Consider the following 16599-nt stretch of genomic DNA (forward strand, 5'->3'; position numbering starts at 1 on the left):
GGGGGGGGGAATAAGAAACCAACCTTTCCTCGAGAGAAATGGCAGAGGAATGGAAGTGCACAGGAGCATAAAACAAAAAAACCAACCCTCCATAAAAAGGGAGTACAATTCAAAGTATGGTTATTTTAGAGTTTCGCGGGGTGGCGGAAGAATCCCCGAGAAGACACTATGGATTACCGCAATTTATTAAAGGCAAGCAAACATAGAAACAAATACAGAAGCAAAAAAAAAAAAAAAAAAAAAAAAAAAAAAAAAAAAAAAAAAAAAAAAAAAAAAAAAAAAAAAAAAAAAAAAAAAAAAACTATACACAACATATGTAAACCAGAACAACAAAATAATGAAAAATAATCGAGAGAACTCTAACCTTTTAGATCAATTGACAGCCCAGAGACAGGCTTACTATCACTAGCTTCAGCCATTGCTTTGGTTACAGTTTTCTCATTTTTACCAGAAGACGAGACAAACTTCCGGTAGAAAAATGGCGATGATGATATATTGCTAGAACTCGAAAGCTTAGCCCATGATGATGCTTTAGAACTGCTGCAGACAGTTGTTCCGCATGGCTTCAAGCCTTTCCTAGACTGGAACTGGCAGTGTCTTAGTGTTGCTATCTGGAGGTTAGAAGCTGCTGCCGCCATCTTCAGGAAATAGTATCTCGCAGAAGAGAATAGAGATCTGCCCAATTTAACCACGGGAACAGTAAGGAACTAGGCTTCAAATGTTGAATAAAATACCATTTCATTAATGTGAAGTTCAATGGAGGAGGGAAAAAATAGTGATCTAACTTGGCTACTTTTTAAGGTCACAATAGACAACTTCAAATAAAATACAGGGGCAAAAAAAATAATAATAATAATAAAAAATCGAGATTCTGGTTTTTCTTTCTCTGCTTAGCTGTTTAAAACTTGGGGGTTGGAATCCACTAATATAACCAATATTCAAGATCCGAAGCACCAAAATCGCTATAAGAATTGCCAAGCTAGTTCAGTTCCAGTTATGTATTAACGGCCCTGATTTATTAGAAAAGGACGAAACCTGTTTATCTCGACATTAAAACACTCATTTCCAAACAGGATGACACAAATTTATTATGCCATTGGTTTTTGTAATCCTTGACCAATTATTTGGCACAAGATCCTCCTGGAAAAAATATATTTCCATCGCCATTGTAGATAAAATTATTTTCTAGGGATAACAAAATTATATCGATCAGTCAACAAATGGCGCAAAACCACTAGTCATAGTAAGCTAAAACGGACAAGAGACTCGCTCGTGGTTTCCAATAAAGAACACCAACATGTAACTACATTACAAAACTCGCATTCGGAAACAGAAATTCAAGAGATTAACAAAATTCGAATATGAAAACAAAACTCCATAGATCTACCAGTTAGATTGCGCGAAAAACTAAAACGAAACTAAATCGAGAAAAGGTTGAAACAAGCTTCTATTCGTTGGAGCAGTGAAATGCTACTGAAAAATTGGCCACAACACTACAAGAAGAGAAAGGAATTGCTTACATTTTTGTGACAGAGAACGGCAATGTGAAGAGAAAAGGGACTTTGGAGAAGTTAAAAAGCAGAGTTTCCCGAAATCCAGAAATAGAAATAGAAATGAAATGGGAAAAAGTGGGTTGGAAACGAGAATGGTGAGGTAGAAGCTTATACGGGTTTCGATGATAACAAAGATGGAAGGGGTTGGGGCTTCGAAAATGTCGACGGCCGCGAAGTAGATCGCGCGTACACTGTTCTCTCAATGTTTTTCCCTCTTTTTCAAAGGATCCATTTTAAAAGGTATTTTACCCAAATACCCCCCATCAAATTCTCCCACTCTAGTTAACTATTTAATGAATGTTGGGGTAGTGATGGAATATTTACTTGGTTCTTTTTAAATAGTGGTATCTCAATTTAATGAAACGGATTATTACTCAAACTATTTAGTTAATCAGTATTATATATCAAATTTATTGAATTAGATAATTTAGTTAAATATTTATTTACTTAGTAGTTTTGTGGGCTATTTGGACTTGTGAGGCATAATCGAGATTAGTTCAGATGGGACTGAGCCCAAAAGCAAATAAAACTGGACCCAAATGGGCTCTGGACAGGAGATGGATTGCCCAAATCCCCTCCAGCCTATCCATTTGTTAAATGGGGAGTAAACCTAACCAAATAAATAGGCTCCAAGAAACTGTACGGTTAAACCGATGAATGAGTTAGGTTCCAGAGAACCAGCCTCTGTAAAAAGACATTAAATTGTTAGTAATAGTGAGTTACAAGGAGCCGAACTATGAAGAATATAAGGCAAGTTACTTAAACAAACTCATTCATGCCAGCTACTCTTCTTTTGAATTAATTGTATGTTTTGGGGTAGATGGGTAAATTTAAATCGATCGGATAATTAAAATTGAAATTTCAGTTAATAATAAAAAGAAATTACGTTTTACAATCAAGAGATTTGTGCACGAGGACAATTTCATTATTGAACGGTAATTAAATCAATTTAATGTAACGGAGCTTCAATTAAAAAAAGAAACGGATGAAGACAGAAACCAAATTCTTAAATAAAAACAAAATTTTGAAATCTACAATAATTTAACAAGTGACACCTAGCTCTTGCCATGCATTACTTGAAAAGAACCCGAGGCAATGCCCGGCGTTCAACAAAAAGGCCCGCTGCTCTCTTGCTACCCGTGGTTGTTCTCTGCTGCCACTGCTTCCTTATTCATTATTTCCTTTCTATACCTTATGCCGCAGGCGTTGCAAAGGCTCTGAAATATTGATCCACCATCCATTATATTACAACCATTATTCTTCTCTCAATTCACTGCTTTATATTTTAACATCTTAATTAATTTCGTACCTTAGGACCAAGAGGGCCTTTTCGCCACATGGGCGTGAAATTGGTGTTGCAATTGTAGTTGGTGCACCTTCTCTCGACCTCGTTGCAGGCAGAAACTCGGCGCCGTTGCAAACCTCTCCGCCGGCTGCCGGAGGAAGCTTCCGCTTCATGATCATCTGCTTTTCTACAAGCAGGGTTGAGGAGTGTGTACTGGTCATTATTGTAATTTTGAAGAGGAAGATTGGCCGTGCTATTTGCAGTGCTGCCAACGGTCTTCGCTGGATAAGTGTTGCAGTATAAACTTGGATGAAGCTGCCCAAAGTTATTTGACTTAAGAACATAGGTTTTCAGCTCTTTTGACCATACAATTTGGTGAGGGTTGTAATTCGCCTCACTCATCATCTCACCATTTCTGCCACCGGAAGACGCCAACCCATGATTATTGTTCACCATCACCTGTTTGAGTTTTGGTTTAACATCATTGGATTAATCAGTGATACATCCGATTTGAATTTCCACACATTTCCATATCAGAACTATACATCCTTAATCATCATATGTGTATATGCATATCACATTGACATTAAAGCTTCAAATTCCTAACTCTAAAATGGAAAGAAGAAAAAAATCTGGAAACACTATGATGGAAGGCTAATTAATATTAGGATCGTGTACACACTAGTGATTATTAAATTGAGTCAAATCACGCCTCAATTGAAAAAACCCTAATCAAGATTGGGCAGAGACAGCACAATAATCAGTTTTGAAAAAGTCATAGACTTGTTTGAAATTTTGATTGAGATCTGCAAAAGCTGATACTTAATCTAATTAAGCAAAAGAGATTGGGGTTTGTTTTGAAAATAAGGCAAGAGAGAAGCAAACCTGGTGAGGTTGAAGCGCATGATGGTTGATACTATGAAGTGGAGCGGAGAAAAGTGGTTTAGAATGATCAATATCAGGACGTTCACCGGCATTGGCATTGGCATTGGCGTTGGCATTGGCGTTGGCATTGGCATTGGCATTGGCATTGCCGTTGTCATTACCATTGGGGAAGCCAAGTCGGAGTGTCAAATCGACCTGACTTTCTGAGTGAAACCGATGATGATCATATTCATGGGTTTTCATTTGAGACATCTGACGCCATATGTGAGGCTCCATTTTGTTGTTGGGGAGATGAAGAAAAAGTTAGTTAAAATGCGAGCGCATACATAGACTGGGTTCATATATGTGTATGAGTGTATATATATTCACCTGGGGCGCCGATTGGGGAGAGAGGAAAGGATTAATCATATGGGTGCATGAAAATCTTAAAAACCGATGCATTGACAAGCTGGAAGGATGATAATTAAAGTGGAAGAGGACAAAGTGGGGTTTTAAGAAGAGACAAAAAGGGAAATCATGGGTCTAGCTAGACACCGAGAGACAGAGTTGAATGGAAAATGTTAATTATATTGTGAACGCGAAGAAATTTCAAATTAAGAGGAAGATCAGAAAAGACATTGAGAGAAGGAGGAATAGAAGCATGAGGGTGTGTGTACACGGAAAAAGAGGGAGGAAATGATTGGTCCCTATGTGCATGTCTGAAGCTGTGGTTTGAAACATTTGTTGAAAATTCCACGTGTTGGGAATAGGGGGATTTGGTGAAGGAGAGGGACAGGGTGGAAGCGATTAGATTTTGAAGTTAAATTATGAGAGTTGGGGAAGGAGTGAGCGTGGTTTGAACAAAACTGGGCTGTATCCACTTATAGTTTCCTTCACTTTTGGCAACCTTATTATTAACCTTTGTCTTCTTCTCCATCACACGAGATCCCTTCCTTTCCTTCCTCTTTATCCAAGTAAGTAATGGCTATCATTTTATTTATTCCCCCCTCTCTTTCTCCATATCTGCCTTGCATCCATCAATTCTTCCAACCTTTTTCCGATTCATATCCTCCCTCACAGTTACCCATATACGTTACCCACCCTCAATATTCCCTTTCTCTTTTTCACCTTTTTTAACTCTCTAGATTTCCTAGGGTCGGAGGTATATATTTTTTATATCCTTTAAACTATATGCTAATCTAATGTAGTATCAAAGCCATGATCTTAACTTAGTTATGCCAACAAAATTCTCAATTGTCGAACAAAAAAATTGTGAGCCTCTAATGTATAGTCAAGAGTGACTCAAGAGAGAAGGGAGTCAAGTCTCGATGAAAGGGAGGCTATATGTTGTCCTCTGTCCGTCCTCTGTCCGAGGGGAGGATTGTTGGAATATATCTCTATTGATGTGAGGCTTTTGAGGTTATGCATAAAGGGAAGAATCTTTACTTTAAATAAAAATTATAAAAATGAGAAAAAGGTAAAAGTATGTATACATGAAGCTGATGTATGTATGTAGGAAGCTCAAAAATGGAATATCTGTTGGAGGATAAGGAAAGGAGTGATGGTGTAAAAATCTATGGGCCATTAAGTTTGAAGTTCCACAGGATTCGTCTGGTGAGGGAAGATTCACGTGCGAAGGCCAAACGCAAGCAGCCGCTCACTGCTGGGTCAATCAAGAATATTTGAAGAGTGTTTGGTGCAGTTCCCATACCGACATAAAAAGCTTGGGGCATAGCTGCCACGTTTCACAGCAAGCCAAGAAAATCAATGCCGCCCCAAATTTAACTAATTTACATTTTGTCTTCTCTTAAAACTCCAGAAGTTACTCTTAAATGATGTCACAAGCTATACCAGGCGGTTCCGTTTATGAAAATATAATTCGCTTTTCGAATTTGTATTCTTAAGGTCTTGTTGCTTAATTACCCCTATTTCCATTGGCAAGTCATTAGTGACAAATCACTCTCCTAAGAGCATGGAATGTTGAATAAGCTTGTCCTAGTGGCAAAGCACCATCGGCGCACATGCAGCTTGCAGTCAGCTCAACTCCAATACTGTTGAGTAACATTTTCTGGTTGACATGGGTCATTTTGGTGTGTTCTGGACCAAATTAAGCCTAATTTTGGATAGGTAGTTTAGTAGCGTTTTCGTTTTCACCCCTTGTTAGGGTTGAATTTAAGTGACGATCAACTAAACAAAATATAAAAACATTAAATTGAGCTTACGACGATAAATGCTTTAACCATTGAAATGCCTAAAAGTTAGATGAGATGAGTTTTTTTTTATGCATGAATAATAAGTATCTATTATGTGTTATTGGATTAATCATATTTTATTTGATATGCGAGCAATCATGTATAATCGATCATAACTTTGTAAGAATCATAGGTTATAAGAAATACCATAAACATATTAGGCAGATGTTACATGAAAATGTGGCTTTCATGCATTATATCATATAATAAAAATAAGTGTCATTACATTTTCAATCCAAATCATTTTTCGATTTCTTCCCCTACCTCGCATGCGTGGATCCATAATCCATTTGGGGTCCATTCTCCTCCACGTGACCAATGTTCTGCTGCTGCTGCTTTTAAATAACAATCTCTCAGTTGAAAACTCCAAGCATTCATACCCGCCATGGGAGTTGGAAGCAAAATGGAAAAGGCGGTCCATGAGCGAGTTCCACACGCAAAGCCTCCTTTCACTCTCAGCCAAATCAAGAAAGCCATTCCTCCCCACTGCTTCCACCGCTCTCTTCTCCGCACCTTCTCCTGCTTCTTTTTCTTTTTTTCCCCATTGAAGGAGTCGTCTGGTACCGCAACAAGCTCTGAGTCTGTCCCGAATAAAAACTGAAGCCCACCAAAGGGAAAAATGGAAGATCAAAATGGTGGTATCTCGCAGTTTCTTTTTCTTTTTCTTTGCTCTTCTTCCTTTTATGGTCTGTCTGTACGTATTTGAAGAAAGACCCGTAGTGTTCTACTGGTGATGAAGGATGAACCTTTTTAATCCCTTAATTAAGGTCAATTTTTATTGGTGGGTTTACAATATATATCAGTTATGTTGTTGCTAATTCTATTCATTTGATTAACTAAAATGCAACCAGTTAGAAAACTAAATCCATATCAAATGGATTACTAGCTGTTACAATAATATATATATATATATAATATATTTTTTTTTCTAAAAGTTCAATTAGGGATTAAAATTTTTGCTCTCTTTTAATCGGTATAAGCCTAAATTTGAACAGTAAAATGATATGATAACCAAACTTGACCGATAAAATAATATTATAAAAACAATAAAAGTTGCACCAATATTGAGTTGAATACGATGATATTTAATACGAATCTTAAATACTCTAATTTTAAGAGCTTAAATTACATGAAATTTTACATGAGTATTTTAAAATGATTGAAATGAACTTCACCTTCAAAAATCTCTCCAAATTATACTTTTAATTCGTCGTTTAAAATGTATAACCATATTAAAATAGGAGATTTTAACTTAATAGTATTCTACCAGAATAGCTGTTAACATATACATTCCAACCCACATGTCAAAAATCCTAACTAAGTTTTGATCACACATATAAGTATCATAATTAAAGCAACAACCGTTGCAGTCTCGTTAATCATAATTATAACAGTTTACTTAAACAGAAACATAGAATGTTAAGAAAAAACCCTGTCGCGATGATATGAGAAGAGACCAGAAACGTTGTGGCTAGCTTTCTCTAAAATAATAGACGACGTGTAAAACTATGGAGGCATGGAAGTTGTGGTTCTACACGTGTAAAATGTCGGTGCAATTAAAACAACATCTGGAAATTTCTATGAACAGAACAGAACAGATCCCAATGGAGCTGTCTCCCTCTATCTACATGCTTTTGTTGTTCCCCCGATGAGCCTAACACATATTCTTAAGTTGCGAACTTCACAGACACAAAGACATCCCATTTTGACAAATGTTTGGCTGCCTTGTAAACTTACCTTACCACCTCCATTTCGTTTTATAGTAATATTAATTTGCTTGTTGCTTTCTAGCATTTTACACATTTATTAAAGCAGTGTGGGGGAGTTATTGTTTTCTGGGATATATAGACTAAAAGGTATTGGGTTTCTCGAGTCACCCACTAGGAAGGGAGAAGAGCTTTAGAATAAAATGGAAATGCAGAAGCGAACCCCAGCAAGCAAATTGGCGTTGGGGGAGCGCATTACACATGCTAAGCCTCCCTTCACCATTACTCAAATCAAGAAAGCCATTCCTCCACGCTGCTTCCAACGATCCCTCTACCGCTCCTTCTCCTACCTAATCTTCGACTCCATCTTCGTCTCTATATTTTATCACATAGCCACCACCTATTTCCACCGTCTTCCCCACCCACTACACTACCTGGCTTGGCCTCTCTATTGGTTTTGTCAAGGCTGCGTCTTCACCAGCCTCTGGGTCATCGCTCACGAGTGCGGCCATCACGCCTTTTGCGATTACCAATTTGTAGAACATCTCGTTGGCTTCCTGCTCCACTCTTCCCTTCTCATCCCTTACTTCTCTTTCAAATTCAGCCACCGCCGCCACCACTCCAACACCGCATCCCTCGAGCGGGATGAGGTGTTTGTCCCCAAGCCCAAGTCCAGAATGCCCTGGTATTTCAAGCACTTGACCAACCCACCCGCCAGACTCCTCATCCTCTTTCTCACCCTCACTCTTGGCTGGCCAATGTACTTAGCCTTCAACAGTTCTGGCCGATTCTACGATAGCTTCACCAGCCATTACTATCCAAACAGCCCCATATTCAGCGGAAAAGAATGGCTTCAAGTTCACATATCCAGCGCGGGAGTTGTGGCCTTCTGGTATTTGCTTTACAAGTTGGCGGCTGCAAGGGGAATCGCTTGGGTCATCCGCATCTACCTACTGCCCCTAACCGTAATGTATGCGTTTGTGGTGTTGATCTCGTCGTTGCAACACACGCACCCTTCACTCCCATACTACGATTCCAGCGAATGGGACTGGCTTAGAGGAAACTTGGTGACGGTGGATAGAGATTATGGGATTCTGAATAAAGTGTTTCATAATATAACAGACACGCATGTGATTCACCATCTGTTCCCTTCTATGCCGCACTACAACGCCACGGAGGCGACGAGAGCAGTAAAAGAAGTACTGGGAGAGTACTACCACTTCGACGGGACACCCATTTTCAAGGCTGCGTGGAGGGAGTTCAGAGAGTGCATTTATGTAGAGCCAGACGAGGACGAGGGGGGTTCAGCTTCCTGCAGTAAAGGGGTCTTCTGGTTCCGTAACAACCTTTGAACAATCTCCTACTTTTATACTTTCATCATATTGGTTACATGTATAAATCGGTCACACACATATATATGACAATAAATATGATGAAAATAAACAAAGCAACTAGTAGCGGTAATGGTGGGGTTTTTCTTTTCTTTTCTTTCGAGTATACCGTGGGGTTTTCAACGATTTGCATACTTGAAAGAAGATTTAGCTTTCAACCATTTGCAACTAAATTACATTACTTAATTTTTTATACCATCTACACCCATCAGTATCTCTATATCAAACTTAGGCGGAGTTTCACATGCTCTACTGCATTTAATCCACTTATTCGTTAGGTTAGGACTCGGATGGATGACTGTTCGAGATGTCCCGATGAAATGAGCGACACGTGGATTCGTTCTCAGTGACATGACCCAGTGAGTTGCAATGAACGATGACACTTCGAGACTTGGGATGGGCCAAGATATATGGGCATGTCGATTGGGATCCAAGAGACAAAATGAGATGTGATGTTGCATTGAGAGACCTTGGCCCTGAATAGAGGCAAGGTCGAGTCAGATGACTTGTAGAGACAGGTTGGTTGTGTCGCAGACGATTGAACATGCACGTGCAGGCAACGAACTTAGATTCCACATAAACGATCTTCGATTGGCGAAGACAAACTTGCCTAAAGTTCGACAAAGTCACAAAGCCGAACAAAAAATATATATGGGGCTTGAGTTCTCCTTAAGGCGGGTCGTAAAAGTGTCAAGATTACGATACTGCATGGTTGAAAAAGTACGATCGTGAGAGCAATAACCCTTAACAAGCTATCCTTTTTTAAAAAAATTTAATTAAATATATTTTTTTATCTAGTCGGAAAAATGTTATCTAATATTTTCTCACATATTGATTTTAGAAATAGAATGATTGATTTTAAAAATACAATGAGTGGAAAGGCAAAGTATATATGAAAATGATGAACTAAACTTAATTAATTAAAACATCCCCTCTCCATTGTGAAAAGAAAAGTTGTACCAATAAAATCATGAAAAAAAATAAAATAATACAAATCAATAATAAAATTATTATTGGGTCGGGCTTAATTGTCTTAGGTGGAACCGGCCCAATGATATAGTTTCGGAAATAGAGAGAAAAATGAGGCGACGTTTGTAATTTTGGCCATAATACATTCTCATTCCTTTAATAAATGGTATGACACATTTGATGACGAAATTCAATCTGATGGCTGAATCATGACCGTCCATCCGTGGTCCTCTCTACTATAAATATCTCGAGGGCGCGCCTTGCACCGACCCAAATCAGTTTCCTCAAGAAATCAAGATTCCTACCTTTTTCTTGGAGTAAAAGGCAGAGCGGATAGAGAAAAATTGTTGGCCAAAATACTCTTCTCTGGAAAAACCTGTAACGCCGCATAAGGAGTTTTCTTGACTCGTTATCTAGAATCATCTCTCAAGGGAAGGTGTTCTTCGGATTAATTCGTCGCGAATTTTTTGTTCTTGTTTCAGGTTTGCGATAAGGGATTTTTAATTCTCGATCGTGTTGGCGTGTTTTTGATCTGGAAAGCGAGAGAGATATTATCGTTCGATCTTTAATTTCTTCGGCAAAGCTGTAGGTTCGATACAGTTTGTCATGAACGATCAGAATCCGATAACAAATCAAGCTCAAATGATTAGTATGAACCATCCGCAGATGGCAAACCAGCCTCATGTAATCAATCAGTCTAAAATTATGAACCAGCCACAGGTAATTAATCAACCTCAATTTCTGAACCAAAACCAGCTATTGAGCCATTCTCAGATAATGTCTCAGTCGCAGGCCATCAACCAGGCAAATCTTTTGCCTCAGCCTCAAATGATCGTGAGTCATTCTCTGCCGCCTATGATGAGTAGAAACCATAAGGTATGGGCACGCCTGCAGGCCCCTTTGGATCAGAACAAGAAGTACCGCAATTTCCCGAAGCCCAACTACGGAATTACGAAGCAGTCAAGGTCGGGACGAGGCAATTGGAAGGGGAAAGGCGTCAGTGACAAAAGGATAAACAATAGAAGAACGGTAAAACCCTTACCGGGTTCCTTAATTGGTCCAAATAATGCTGGAGGGTATCAACCTCCAAGTCTTCACGAGTTGCAGTCTCAAAATCGCATAAAAGCTCGAAAGTTTTACCCAAAAAAGAAGTTCAGTAATAGTTTTGCGCCTTATGCGCCTCGGAATACCTCGTCTTTTATAATTCGTGCGAAGAAGTATGGTGGGATCGCTTCACTTGTGTCCCCTAGTCCCGTAACACCAGCCGTGCTTGCTACTCCAATGTTCTCCCCTTCAAGGGAGGCGTTGGGTGATATGGCCAAGGAGGAATGGGGTGTTGATGGTTATGGATCAATGAAAGGGTTGATAAGGCTTCGAGGATCTGAGAATAAGGCGGAAGTGCAGGACGAGGAAGAAGAGGAAGATGGTGGTGGGTCGAGTGATAGTGATGTAGAGGAACATCTGGAGGTAGAACGTAGATTGGACCATGACTTGAGTCGATTTGAAATGATATACCAGAACTATGGAGTAGAGTATAATAACTGTTTGGAAAATAGGGTCGATGATCAGGATAGCCATATAGCACAGTTGGAGGAGGAGAACTTGACATTGAAGGAGAGACTTTTTCTTATGGAGAGCGAGCTCGTTGACATGAGGAGGAAGTTGCAACTTCTCAGGGAGCAAAACACAGCAAGTGACGATGTGAATGAGGAGGTAATGGAGAACGTATCTGAGAATGAAGGCGATGGAGGGTTGGAGACGTAGAGTACGTATCTGAGATTAGACCAAACCAAGATGTTGATATTGATTCTAAGGAGGACGATGAAGAAGTCCTGTAGATTGAGGGAAAGTGGTTGAGGAGAAATACGTACGCTATTTCAATAATTTTGGGTATACATGACACTTAAATTTAAGAAATGGGAAGACCAAAAACTAGTTTCTTACATCAAATTCGAAACCACTCATTCTGCCTCATTTTGTATTCCAAAGTCGGGCGTTCCCTTTCTTTTCCTTGAAATCGCATTCACTCTACCTTCTCACCCACCATGAAATAGCCTTAGCTTACACGAAGAAGATGAAGACCCTAACCTTCAAAGTCGCCCCGTTGAAGAGCCCCACTTTCTACATTGAGATTGAAGTTGCGGCCATTGAAACAACTTCCCGTTGTGTTCAGGTTCAATTCCAAAGCGCTCTCTCTGTATTTGTTGAAATTTGTCTGACGAAAAGTGGAATATATCTTGTGAGATTCAATTGCTGCAGAAAGTCTTCTACTAGTTAAATGCCTCGAGTTTCCAAGTTCTTGTTTTTTTTTCAAAGCTTTTTTAGTCAAACAATGTTCCTTGTGAGAAAAATATTAATCAAAACAATGCAAGTCTTTGAGGATGTTGATCTTCATAGTTGGGAATCATCGTGTAATGTGCCGATGAGATTCTCCAATCACGGGTGCATGAATCTTCTTGGTAAGAAATGAGGTAATAGTTTTGAGGAAGAAGATGACACCATAGAATCTGTTACTAATCCATGTATTACTTCGGTTGTACCCACACTTAAATGCAATGCGGCGTTTTCTCACATCAACACAGCTGCTCTCTCCAAGTTGTATTATATTATTGTATTATATTCTTTTTATAACACTGCCCATCTATTTCTTTTGTTGCCATTGTAATTGCCTTGTATAGCTGCTAAATTGTTATCAAAGACTTCTAGGTCTGTTTGTAAATTGAGCCAGAGGATTTCATCCAAAGCATTATTCTTCGTTTATTTCCATATTTCTTTGGTGGAGGGGTGTCATTGTGTTACTTTCCATAAAATTTCTATGGTGCAGGGGGTGTAATTGTGTGCAGAGAGAGATTGTGAAGGTGTGTGATTGGCCATGGCTAAGAGAGAGGGATGAATGAGTTAACAGATTTCGCTGATTTTTTCTCCCTCTTGGTCTTGATGGGTTAAGCCAAGGCAACATCATGATGTGTTGTGCTGGTTACCATGACGATGTTGATGTTGTGAGAACTGAGGTCCAATGGTGAAGCTCTAGTTGTTGGCTAACCCAAACCCATCACTGAACCTCCCGTAACTTGGTAACGTTTTCACTATATTAGAAATAAAATGATTGTGTTGCAACTGTACTTATCCTGATTAATAATTGCAAACTCTGATATTAAAACCATCAATTTAGGCAATAGTTTTGGCTTGTTAATAATTTCCTATGATTTTCTTTGTTGAGAAATATACCTCTCAAAGCATATACATGCAGAGTCAGTGTCAGTTCTATTGCCTTTTGTTCTTCCGGTGGTTTGGCTTTGTCATTTTTTTTTTCGTTCATTGGCCTTGTTATGGTTGGTTATTATGTTAAACTAATTCTGTGTGCTTGAATTGTTGGTGCCGGAAGTACTTCTCTTTGGAGTGGTTGTATGCTTTGACATTGTAAGGTAAGGTATTAATATTAGACCTAAGGTCGTTATCGAATTTTGTGCTTTATTGTTATCATCTTTTGATTCCTAAAAGATTTACATACCTTTTCTTGGAAAAGGAAATTGATCTTAACTCTAGTCATTTTTGTCTCTATTACCATCTTGCAATTTCAAAAGCTTTTGTTGTTTGTGGTTTCTTTTCTAGTACAAAAATCTCATACCTGATTTGGTTTTAAATTAGCTTTGCTTTGTAGGACAAGCAGAAGTGATTCTTGATATAGATAGCTAATTCCCTCTTCCTTTCTAGAATAAGCATATGTAGCAGCAGAAAAATACAACATTCTCCTTTGTATTGGAAAGAAAGCGCATAAATATGCGAAGGTACCCATGGAAGTATTTGCAAGATGATAAGGTAGTGAACTTCAATAACTCACGAACATAGATGTCGTTGAATTGTGAGCTCAAGACTAATTAAGGTATGGTTACCAAAGTCAAATTTATTCTAATGAACTTTTCTACTTCTCTTATTTTAATAAAAAAATTTCCATGCAATATGTTTATTATTTGATTGAAGATTTTTGTCTTCAAGACTCAATTTCATCTATAGTCGAAATTGTAGTTATGTTACTCCATAATTATTGGTGATGCATTCCTGAAAATTTAGTCATTAGTTACTGATGGAAGTTATTGAGCATACTTTCAAGTATATGTTTCATATTGGAGCATTTAATGTGTGCCTTCTACCTCACTTGTAAATCTACATGAACCTTTCATGTGAACCCTTTTCAACAAAGCTCCCTAAACCTTGTTTGTAATATTTGTATTTTCGATAGTCGTGTTGTTGTCTCAGGTTCATTGCAAATATGCCATCCAGTATCAATTTGGGCATTCTTCTATGAAGATTCATTTTGTATGGTCCTGCTTTCGATGCTAAAATCTTTACATTTCAGGAATTTTATTGCCTCAGATGTCTTTCCTAGAAGAGTAAATTTTGGAAATTTTGGAAATTTTGAAGAAACAATGGATTAAACAAAATTTTCCTTTAGGTGCAATCTGTATGCACACTTAACTAAAAGATGTTCCCCCAAAATTTGGAGTCCTGATCAATGTACCAATGCTCAATTATTTGAGGGATTGTGCCAAACTAAATTCGAACTCTCTCATGCAGCTAATTATCGGTTATTGTTGGGAAAGCAGATAGTGATAAGAGGAAGGAAAAAAATGAGAAGTTAGGAAGGGAATTTCTTATGAAATTTCGCAAATTTTCTTGGATAGGTGAATTTTAGAGAAGCGTCCTGGATATTTCCCTTTTTTTTTTTTCTTTTTGATAAAAGGAAAAATCTATCCCGCATTGTAGGGATATGAGTACCCATGGAATATTTTTACTGTGTTCACCCAATGGTTATTCATTAATATGGTTTATAAGTTTCCCTTTCGTTCACAACTTTTTTTTTTTGGTTCACACACATTCTTTCAATCGCTTGTACAATTGTTTTCATAAAGAAATTGATTTATTATTATTTTTTGATACGGCTATTTGGCCTAATTCTTTAGGTAATTTTTGTTTGACATGTTATTAGTGGGGCATATAAATGCTTTATTGAAGTTTGAATTATGTACTAGAAACGACTCTTGTTATGGATAGGCCTATTTCAAGAGAAAGGAGTGCTTGCACAAATGATTAATTTTGTGCAACGAAATCCACTCATTTGAAGTGGCATTTTCTTGGAATTCTGTCGCCACTGTTATCTTCTGCAGCTTCTTGTTTATTTCTGACTGATATTTTCTTTAGAATCTCTCTTGTTGGAAACGGCTGATGTTTCTTAATCAAGTTTGCTTCCTGTCTAGCTTAACTTTCAAAGATTTTGTGTCAGGTTCCAAGTTTTATATCTTTTGTTTCTTCTTTTTTCTTTTGGTGTAATGGACTCTGTAGTTGAGGTGATGATTCAGTCTGCGGAAGATGCTAGTTTGTGTTTTATTCTTCTTTTATAAAAATTTATGAATATATATTTTAGCATTTTTGGTGTCAGGTTGAGGTTATCAAGAGTCAGTGCGTCAATCATGATGCACTAGTTTGGGGTGTACGTACAATTTTCTTAATGTAATCACTTATTTGTTTGTTTTTTATTTTTTATTTTTTGTATCTAGTTCGGAATTATCTGAATCAAATGCTTCTTTTGAACGAATTATGGAGAGCATTTTTGTTTTTGGGTTTTGTAGTTAATTATTCACTTATCCTCTTAGCTTTGCTTGCTATTTTGGGGTTTCAACTCTGTTATTCATTAAGTAAGCGGGGTTTGAATTAAAGCTAGTTTCTCCTATCATCTTAACCTCTACTAACTTCCTAATGCGCGAAGTGTCTTTCATTCATACTTTTTGAGATTGTTCAAGTTTTGTACAGAAGTCAATTTGCCGACTTCGGTTCAAGCCATTGCTCAATGTTCTGACATATCTTTATTTCCTTGAGCAGTTGTTGGAAGACTAAGTTTGCATCAATTGTTTTCTTTTTGGAGGTTGCAGCGTTTTTGTACACACGAGTAAGTCAAGTTGCGTCATTTGAATGAGCTTCTTTTAGTGTGCAACCCAAGAAGAATTATGTGAACTGTTGTAACTTCTCAACCTTAGTTAATTGATCATCATTTGTACGAGTGAATTATATAGTTTATGTAGTCCAGACTAACGGGTATAATCCTTTTGCTAGCCTTTGTACGCCCTCCTCTAGATTCTGGTGTCTTTTTGCTACCGTCTTAGTCGTTGATATTCTATGTTCAATTCGGTTGCCAGTGGCTGAATGGGTCAATTAGAAAGAATGGTTGCAGGTGAAAAGTGCCATTAGGAGGTTTTCTCACAAGCTCTTCAATGGTTTTCAATAGTGCATGGACTTAAAGTTTAGACCTTGCTTCGATATTCTAAGTGCTTATTCTTTGTAGATATGGATGTCTCCATAGATGTGTAAGCCTCCCGTTTGGTACATGTTACTCTTCGATGTAACAAATAGCAAAAGTTTTTACATCTGAACATTTTTTGATGTAGCAAGTACACGAACTCCTGTAATTCATGATCTGCTTCATTGATTTGTAATTTCAATATATTCCTTATATGTCCATTGTTTCTCCAATTTTCTACTTTTCAGCCACCCAATTGGGAGGAGAGTGGACCAATGTCGAGAATG

The 16599-nt window shown here is 38.0% G+C and overlaps 4 protein-coding genes across 25 annotated transcripts in view; 2 read left to right on the forward strand and 2 right to left on the reverse strand.

Annotated features, from left to right (window-relative positions):
• LOC111483686 (enoyl-[acyl-carrier-protein] reductase [NADH], chloroplastic-like) overlaps positions 1-1755 on the reverse strand; it is a 4446-nt gene extending 2691 nt beyond the window's left edge. Inside the window, exons 1-2 of the mRNA XM_023129944.1 lie at positions 1521-1755; positions 365-675 (exon numbers count right to left, since the gene is read on the reverse strand). Coding sequence (XP_022985712.1) covers positions 365-638 — 274 coding nt within the window. The 5' untranslated portion in view covers positions 639-675; positions 1521-1755. The remainder of the gene's footprint in view (positions 1-364; positions 676-1520) is intronic.
• A 764-nt stretch (positions 1756-2519) lies between these two features.
• LOC111483776 (GATA zinc finger domain-containing protein 8-like) lies at positions 2520-4041 on the reverse strand. Its single transcript, XM_023130081.1, has 3 exons — positions 3724-4041; positions 2863-3297; positions 2520-2770 (listed from the first exon to the last, which is right to left on the reverse strand). The coding sequence occupies exons 1-3, from the start codon at positions 3997-3999 to the stop codon at positions 2687-2689; spliced, it is 795 nt and encodes a 264-aa protein (XP_022985849.1). The 5' UTR covers positions 4000-4041; the 3' UTR covers positions 2520-2686.
• Positions 4042-7842: 3801 nt separating this feature from the next.
• Positions 7843-9124, forward strand: LOC111484610 (bifunctional fatty acid conjugase/Delta(12)-oleate desaturase-like). The gene has a single exon (XM_023131303.1). It carries the CDS (start codon positions 7864-7866, stop codon positions 9010-9012), a length of 1149 nt encoding a protein of 382 aa, XP_022987071.1. The 5' UTR covers positions 7843-7863; the 3' UTR covers positions 9013-9124.
• Positions 9125-10283: 1159 nt separating this feature from the next.
• LOC111484607 lies at positions 10284-16534 on the forward strand. 22 transcript variants are annotated; one of them, XM_023131286.1, is made up of 5 exons: positions 10284-12193; positions 12845-13094; positions 13406-13445; positions 13682-13903; positions 15898-16533. In XM_023131286.1, the coding sequence occupies exon 1, from the start codon at positions 10627-10629 to the stop codon at positions 11782-11784; it is 1158 nt and encodes a 385-aa protein (XP_022987054.1). In that variant the 5' UTR covers positions 10284-10626; the 3' UTR covers positions 11785-12193; positions 12845-13094; positions 13406-13445; positions 13682-13903; positions 15898-16533. The 22 variants fall into 22 exon arrangements, with proteins under 22 accessions (XP_022987054.1, XP_022987059.1, XP_022987061.1 ...); XM_023131291.1 differs by having other exon boundaries at positions 13735-13903; XM_023131293.1 differs by having other exon boundaries at positions 13741-13903.
• Positions 16535-16599: the final 65 nt, after the last annotated feature.

Source organism: Cucurbita maxima, unplaced genomic scaffold (genome assembly GCF_002738345.1).
Source record: "Cucurbita maxima cultivar Rimu unplaced genomic scaffold, Cmax_1.0 Cma_Scf00009, whole genome shotgun sequence".
In the NCBI taxonomy this organism is placed as follows: domain Eukaryota; kingdom Viridiplantae; phylum Streptophyta; class Magnoliopsida; order Cucurbitales; family Cucurbitaceae; genus Cucurbita; species Cucurbita maxima.